We start from the raw sequence: 8,182 nt of genomic DNA, 5'->3' as shown, positions 1-8,182 counted from the left end.
TGTGGGATGGCCGGGGAGCTGCACCACGCTGATCCATAGAGAGAATCCATCGTACAAGCGACTCCTCTTCACTTTGAGTCAGCTTATGAGAGTTGGCGCGTGCTTCATTGCGAAAGGTCTTCCCATGTAGCCGGTCTTGAAGTGTTGAGCGGGGTATATTATATACACGCGCAGCCTCACGAATATTGCTAATTTCTTGTTTCTTAAGAGCAGAAATTGCAAGTAGGATCCGTCCTTCCTTTTCAATTGTATCTCTTGAATTTGTACGCGCTTTTGGTGGCATGGTGGTGGTTTGAATTGCTGCAGTCTCCTGACGCGTTCGGGAATTCGAGAGGTGGCCGACTCGCTTACGTGGCCGACTCGCTTACCGGTTACGTTATCACACCTGTCTGCTGACTAAGCACTCCCCTGAGAACCGAACATAACGTCATGTTCTGCAGGCTCGCTGTTGTCTCCTGGAAAGGCCACTGCTTTTCCAAGATTAAGTGGTGGTCTTAACTAAATTCTCGGTCAGATTTAGGAGCCTCCTACTGGGTTTCAACTATAGAAACTGTCACGATAGAGTAGCAGTGTCCCGGTCCATGGAACGACTGGAAGCGCATATATATATATATATGGATGATCTCTGGTCCGAAGGTTGATGAGACGGGTCGGGATGAGATGGGCTCCTGCCCAATTCGATGTTGAGCAGAGATCGAAGGTGATAGGAGACCGGTCTACCTGAATATCCCTTAGTAGGCTACCTCGCTCCTGTCCTGCATTCTGTCCTTTTGCTTTCTTTCTGTTGCGTAAGTAGATATCGTAGTGGTAAGTGACAGTGCGAGCTCACCCTTTCAAGTATCCAGGTCTAATGGCCCCGATCGCACAGCCGTACCCATTCATGTATTTCAGATCTACGGTACATAATGATCTTAAAATAAAAGCTTTTTTCATTAGTAAGTCATCATCATGCTCTTCTCTAGAGCAAATTCAATAGTCCTCGCCGTCCTACTACCGTCTAAGCCCCTTCTTTCTCTGCCCCCTTAATACCTCCACCCGACCTCAACACCTCCCTTTCCCTCTTCCTCCTAATATAATACTGCACATTTTGCACAACCGTCATAACCCAGCAGAATGCCGCCACCGCCGTGATGGCCGTCAAACCGCGCAGGTAGCGAGGCGCGTCTCCGGTCCGGAAGATCTGGGATCCAGGGATCCCGGCAGCGTTTGCTGCCATAACTATTAGACTGCGTTGCTGTTAGAATCGTTGTTGGTGCTTTCGGGAAAGTTAAAGATATGTTTAGGGATGTTAGAACAATGGGGAACGGAAGGCCAGTATACTTACGCCATCGAAACACTGCGCTCTTGCGGTGTTTTGCAGTACACGGAGAGCCAGCCAATATTCAGAATGCTGTCAAAATGAGAGATATATTAATAGGGCCTCTTATATGGATAGTTAAATTCCATAGACCGCAACCTTATGGGGACTTACTGCACGGTAGCATAAGAGACGTTAGCCACGGTGATGACCCCGAACTTGTGCCATTTCGAAGACACAGCAGGGACTGCCCGTAGACATGCGTATGAAATGAGACACCACGTTGCCGACAAAAAGACGAACGGTCCGCGATGTCCTGTCTTATCGCTGTCAATCGATAGTTGCGCGTCAGTTCACTCTGGCTGTCCAACAAGGTATGTACCATAGCAGGTTTCCGTAACGGTCCACCTGAACGAACAACGGAAAGGGTTAAATATAGCCAGGAAGGTAGCTCACCATAAATACGACAAAATAAGCATAAACACAATAGCACAGTACGTCCCCACAGAAGCCAACGCATTCGCCCTGATAGCTCCGAACCCGAACGACTTGATCATGCTAGGCGTGTACGTCAAGAGACCCTGCACGGTGCATATGTTGGACAAGGTGATGAAGACGTGAATCCATAGCCTCGGTTGCCGCACCGTGTCCAGGATATCGGATCCAGAGATCTTGATATGTCCCTTTGCCTTTCTAGGGTCGTCGAGGAGGACGCGGTTCCGTATGATGTGCGATTCGCGCTCGGTGAAGTAGCTCCAGCGACGTGCGCTGATGAGAGGCTTGCCGTTACCGACGGCGGGAGGTAGGAAGAGGATGAAGACGATGCCGGCGAATATGGTGATGAGTCCCTCGACTGCATATTGGAACAGGATAATAAGTTCATGATCAGAGAAGAGGGAGGGAAGGAGTACGGCTTATTTACCAAGGAAGATCCACCGCCATCCAGCCAGGCCAGCCCTGCCCGTGAACCTTAGAAGCCCAGCGGAGATCAGAGTTGAAGTGGCAGCAGCGAACATCTGGCCCAGGAAGAATAAGGTGATTCTGAAGCTCGTTTCATTCTTCTTATACCACGTCGACAGATAGTAAAGACCGCCTGTTATGAACATCGATCTGATTAGCTCCATATATATAAAATTAGTTGGCTATACCAAATGTATCTTTGAAACTGATTTCCGCACCTGGAATAAACCCCGCCTCAAGAAGCCCAAGCAGAAGCCTTGTGGCGAGGTATCCGCCATAGTTGGAGACAAATGATTGGAATGTGGCTACCAAGCCCCAGGCAATGATCTGCCCGGAGAGCCAGATCTGCGGTCCGATCTGATCGTAGGGAGGAATTATTAGTATGAGTTAAAGACCGACAAGAACAGATCCTATATAGGAAAAGGGGTATTGTCCCGGGAGCTTGCTTTGCGGTTATGGAGATGAAAGAAAAGAATACAGTCTCCAAAGCCCAACTTGATCTTTGTCTCGAAGGGACTCACCTTCTGCAAAGCAACATTGGACGGTAACTCAAGTAACACAATACCCGCAGACAGCAGCTGCGTTCCGATATTAATCTCATCAGTCGTGATCCCGAGATCCTCGGTGATGGTCGACGTCAGCGCGCTGCTGATATTTCCCCGGTCCATCTGCAGCGCGAAAAAGGCGAGCCCGAGGACGGGCAGAAGAATGAAGTCGATCCTGATCCATGATCACATTAGCATCACAATTAAACTTGCGCTTTTTTTCTTTGTCAAGGTATGAGTAGATCAATGTGACAAGAAAACAAAAATGATAGGGTATACAAACTTAGCCTTGGCCTTCCTCTCCTCCGCCTCTGTCCAATCCTGTACAACAACAGCCAACTCTTCTGTCTCACTGTTTGAGACGCCAGACACTACTACCGTATCACCCACAGCTTTCTCCGCTGGATCTGCTGCTGAAGCGCCCAGATCAGGCTGAGTGGCACGGGTCATAATTGGCAGGTCCCCGCAACGTCCGTCCGCTAGGCCAGATCTTGCAGTCGTTCTCAACAAGGTCGATCTGGGGATTTCTGTCAGCAGCAGCAGAGGCAATTATCACCACCAAAGAAGAATATTTATACACAGAGCAGTCTAATCGCTGACTGTGCTACATTTAAGCTGGCACGTCTCTCTCGTCTCGGGGAATTCCGTACGACTGCGTGTGTGTACTGCGTAGTACATGTCCTCCGGCATCGACTGTCCATGCGTGAGCGATGGCGCAATCACGGTGGATTTGACGCAAGGAAGCGGCCCACCACGCGGTGTGATGTTGTAGGAAGAAATTGGAAACTGCCCTTGTCCTTTACTATGACAAGAATGGCTTTAGATTTCCTTGACTGATAGGGTTGTGGTACGTTTGTTTATGCTGGAAGCAGTCGATTGGTGGTAATCGTACGCTACGTAATTCTTTTGCCATTGGGATTATCATAATCGAAAATAATAGATCAGTCGCACCAAGATATTCCTGGATAATTACACTAGTTCATAACATTTTTCTTTTTCCAATCCATGTAGTCCACACTGCATCGACTGGATCATCCAGCACGCGCTGCATGAGCACGGTACGTGCCATGGGGTAGTGGGGATGCCAACCACGTTATGCTGTTTTTATCTTTTCTCATATGGTTTAACGTAGTCTTGTTCTCCGGATGTTTACACCCAATCATGCCATCGCAACCCATCTCTGTAGACGAGTGGAGACAGTGGTCCCTCTGCATCGAGTATATACCCGGACTCGCAGCGGTCGTACGAGACTTTGGCCTGCTCGTGGTAGAAAGCATTATACTTGATGCTCAGCGCGTCATGTAGGTTCCTAACGCCTCCAGTAGGATGTAGGGCTTCCCATGGCTTTACGCAGGTGACTCCCTTGCATGACTTCAGCACCAACAAGAGAGCGTCCAACCGAGGAATCACCTGCGACAAAGGGCGGCCAAGGATGCTAATATCGCTAGCATCCTCAACTCGGCCCTTGGGGTATATATTGTTCAGTTCGTATGGATCGGTCTGCGATAGGACAATTAGAGATGAAATGTGTTGAATTTTGCTGTCCGTGATGCTCACCGTCAAATCATACAGTTCATGTTCGTTGCTGCACCAGACAGAATAGTAGAGATTGTAGCCATCTCCGATTATCCTAAGTGCTTTGTAGGTATTATTTGTGATGACAGCTGGATTATCGGGTCCTGGAATCCAGCCATAGTTAGCATGCAAGATACAAATTTCCCTACATGTCCACGACTGCATCTTACTGGCCTGCAGCCTTACCTAGAGTGTTAAATTCGCCCTCGGGAAGCGCCACTCCCCAAAACTCGACGTTCACATGTTCGTGGCGCGTGCTTTTCGAGTCCTCTATAAGAGGGACCGGGGTGCCATCAAAATCTATCCTCTGTTCAATTCCAGCGATTTCAAACAGAGTGGGGGCAAGATCGATGTGCGTCGTGACCACGTTTTCGATGCGGTTCGCCGGGACACCGGGCCCACGGATGAACAGCGGAACGCGAATATCCTCTTCGAACCCGCATTCCTTTCCGGGCTGCAGCCGGTGCTGACCGATATGATAACCATTGTCGGAGGTGTAGATGATGTATGTAGTATCGAGGAGGCCACTCTCTGCGAGACGGGCAACAACCTCATCAATGAGCTCATCGACCGTCTGTAGAGCTCGCAGACGCGAGCGGTAAAAATGATCATTGTAGTCGACATTGGACTGGTTCTGTTTCGGAAGTCGACTGATCCAGTTGACAGCGCTGGGCTTCACTGAAGTTAGAATCTTCATTCGGCGCGCTGAAGGAGGATGCCAACCTACCGTGTCTGGATTAAAATTTTCTGTTCTGGGAACCTTCACGTCCTGGAAAAGATGCTTGTGTCTCTCAGCTGGGATTGGTTCTGTCATCTTAGGGCCGTGCTTTGATCCGGCATCGCTGGGATCGACATTTGAATGTGGAGACACCGGTGCAATTGCCAGGAAGAATGGCCGTTCCCCTGCAATTGCATCGTCCAGGAACCCAAGCGCCTTCTCCGCCAGCACATCCGCTGTGTGCTGGCCTTCATAGCTCACTGGGGGATCATGGTTTCGCTGATACGTCGCGTTCAGGTACGAGTATGTATACGGATCGAGCAGGAAGTCTGATCCATTAAATCCGGCTACATGGGGAGAGTTGTAATTGTTGACAGTGTGAGCATTAAAGAGCTTTCCTGTGTAATACGTGTCGTACCCTGCCTCTTGCAGCCAGACGGGAAGGAAGTTGGAATTGAATCCTTGTTGGACGAATTTCGGATAGCCTCCTGTTGCTTGGTAAGCGGCGGACTATGAAATGAACACCCTTCAAGTCTTCCTAACCATATGGTGGTTTGACGTCTGTCACATTCGTGTTGTGAGCATGTCGTCCGGTCCACAGGCTCACCCGTGACGGACAGCACAGGGCGGTTGTGACAAAATGATTCTTGTAGAAAGTACCCTGTCCCTTCAGATGTTTGAGTATCAAAGGGGTATACTTTAGAGAGTCCAGTTGCAGGTCCTGATCATCCGTCAGAATAAAGATGATATTTGGACGTTCTTTCGCTGAGCCATGATCCTCCGACCCAGGCTGCAAGGGATGCTGAACCCCTGGGGTAGGGTATGCCAAGGCAAAGGTCTCGTGAATTGCAAGCAGGCCTGATAAGGCGCCCAGGAGGACTGAGGAGCCTTTCATGATTCCTGTTCAGAGTGCAATTGAAGCATTGAGCTTGGAGACGGACGGATCGCAGCTGAGCAAGCTGCGATAAGACATGGCGGTCGATCCACGCTTATCCGAGCCCGCTGTGGAGAGCGCCATTCCACTAGCAGATGATACCATTTGAAGCGTTGTTTTGGACAGAAATCCGGCCACTCGAAGCCCTTGCGTGGAGTTGGTGGAGCCAAAAACAGCGGGATTTGCGTGCCCCGTGCGGTTTGAAGCTGTCGGTGGGGGATCCTTCCATGTGGATGTTGACGGTACGCAGTAAATGTCCGATGAATATGAAATATCTGATGCCTGATTATATCAGTGCTAGACGTCTCAGATGACCATATTTCCCATTGGAAGAATGAACGACTGTTGTGTCTGGAGGGAGGCTTTCAATTGATGTCGTCGGATCAAAGACCGGATCAGGCTAAGGCACATCGACCATGAAGCTTCATGCCAACATCTATCATCCACAACATGCCATGTTAAACGTCCAGACTGTCTGTACATTGTTCACCACACTCTAGCGGTCAAGCAACTCAAGCTAGATGCTAACGGAGTCGCGGTAATTCCTTCCAATCTCCGAATCTCCGCAGCCACGGTTGCTTCCGAATTCCTAGCGAGTATGGCGTGCTTTCGAGCCCTCCAGAGTCCAAAGCCAAGAAGCCGGGTATATTTCATAACAAATTAAATCCAACCAACATCCTTTACATTCTCATCGAATTGATATATTCCGATAAGGCTCGGAAGACCGGCAGGCGGACGGTGCCGGCGGAAAGCAAGATGAGCCTGAGTCGGAGGGATTTCGTCCTTGGCTCGGTGCCTAATAATTTGTATGATGTTTATGCCGCACGAGAGCGCTTTCCTTTCTGCTCTCTGGGAGCTATTTGTCAAAGCCTATTCTATCCCTTTGCCGTTTTCTAGGATGAGATGGGACTCACCGGCAGTTGTCACGTTGGCCCGGACGGCGGCATCGACGAGTCGACCGCTTTGAATATCTCCAACAATGCTAACTATGCGGAGAGTTCGTCGTCACACGGGACGATGTCAAAGCCAGAACTACCATCTTCCAGAGACATCTCCGGGGACATAGAAGGGAATGGCACGGAGAGGGCGCTGCTATCACCCCAAGCAGCCCCTAAAGAGGACAGCGTCAAAGTCTCAACAAGCATCTGGGGAGTGATCTCCGTTTTGCTTCTGGGTATGTGGGATTTTGATATGCGACAGCTATATGATGTTCCCCCCCCAGCGTGGCCATTCTAACATCCCACCAGGCGAATTCGTTGCAAATGCAGACACCACCCTCATCTTTGCCTCGGCCGGAAAGATCTCGTCGGAGTTCTCCAGCTTCCAGGATGCAAACTGGCTGTCGACTGCGTATACGCTCGGCGTGTGTGTCGCGCAGCCTGTGGTATGTCTTCACGCTTCGCGTTGGATTTACGCAGTCTAGATGGATTGAGAAGGTCTTCGTAGAGCTAACAACGGGTATAGTATGGGAAGCTGGGTGACATATATGGCCGGAAACCCCTTCTCCTGCTAGCGTACGCTTTGTTCGCCTTGGGAAGTCTGATATGGTGCGTCTCTCCAAATTTGTCCATCCCAGGACGGACTATGCAAGCGGTCATAGCGAAATGGGGCCCATAGTTAACAAAATGCTTATATATAGTGGCCTCGGACGTGAAATGTGGCAGGTTATTCTCGGGCGGGCGATCAGCGGAATTGGAGGAGCAGGGACAATGACAGTTGCAGCCGTTATTATAACAGGTTTGTTTGAGATGCAATGTTCCTACCATCACGTATTCACTGACTACATTTTAATATTAAGATTTAGTCCCCAAGAGAGAAATAGCCGCCTGGCGCGCCTATGTCAACATTTCCATGACTCTGGGCCGCAGCCTCGGAGGACCAACGGGCGGATGGTTGACAGATACGTTCGGATGGAGATGGTATATACAATATCTTTTCTACCATAACCATACCTTAGATGCTAACAGACGGCAGGGTATTCCTGATCCAGGCGCCTCTATTCTGCATCACCGCCCTCCTCGTCACGCACAAACTCCACGATACCCACGTTGAGAGCCCAGACAGCACCACCAGCAGCAAATCCAAGCTCAACCGCGTCGACTTTCTCGGCACAGTCTGTCTCGCAACTTCCATCATATCCGCAACTCCTCCTT

At 49.9% G+C, this 8,182-nt stretch overlaps 3 protein-coding genes across 3 annotated transcripts; 1 reads left to right on the top strand and 2 right to left on the bottom strand.

Moving 5' to 3' along the window:
- Nucleotides 1-997: 997 nt before the first annotated feature.
- On the bottom strand, nt 998-3,252 carry VTN00DRAFT_7173 (uncharacterized protein; the record flags this gene model as incomplete). The annotated part of the gene is made up of 9 exons (XM_069433891.1): nt 998-1,226; nt 1,325-1,390; nt 1,472-1,613; nt 1,680-1,705; nt 1,754-2,150; nt 2,220-2,390; nt 2,476-2,614; nt 2,779-2,977; nt 3,086-3,252. 9 exons carry the CDS (start codon nt 3,250-3,252, stop codon nt 998-1,000), a joined length of 1,536 nt encoding a protein of 511 aa, XP_069287227.1.
- A 699-nt stretch (nt 3,253-3,951) lies between these two features.
- VTN00DRAFT_7172 (uncharacterized protein) lies at nt 3,952-5,990 on the bottom strand (the record flags this gene model as incomplete). Its single annotated transcript, XM_069433890.1, has 5 exons — nt 3,952-4,302; nt 4,360-4,481; nt 4,564-5,050; nt 5,105-5,583; nt 5,639-5,990. The coding sequence occupies 5 exons, from the start codon at nt 5,988-5,990 to the stop codon at nt 3,952-3,954; spliced, it is 1,791 nt and encodes a 596-aa protein (XP_069287226.1).
- Nucleotides 5,991-6,932: 942 nt separating this feature from the next.
- On the top strand, nt 6,933-8,142 carry VTN00DRAFT_7171 (uncharacterized protein; the record flags this gene model as incomplete). Its single annotated transcript, XM_069433889.1, has 6 exons — nt 6,933-7,203; nt 7,277-7,413; nt 7,494-7,576; nt 7,669-7,766; nt 7,828-7,948; nt 8,004-8,142. Coding segments are annotated over 6 exons (849 nt in total), but the record flags the coding sequence as incomplete, so codon positions are not given.
- Nucleotides 8,143-8,182: the final 40 nt, after the last annotated feature.

This window comes from Thermoascus crustaceus (genome assembly GCF_041956765.1).
Source record: "Thermoascus crustaceus strain CBS 181.67 unplaced genomic scaffold VTN00scaffold_4, whole genome shotgun sequence".
Taxonomy (NCBI): domain Eukaryota; kingdom Fungi; phylum Ascomycota; class Eurotiomycetes; order Eurotiales; family Thermoascaceae; genus Thermoascus; species Thermoascus crustaceus.
Note: the sequence above shows the minus strand (reverse complement) of the source record. Positions and strands in the feature narration are given on the sequence as shown.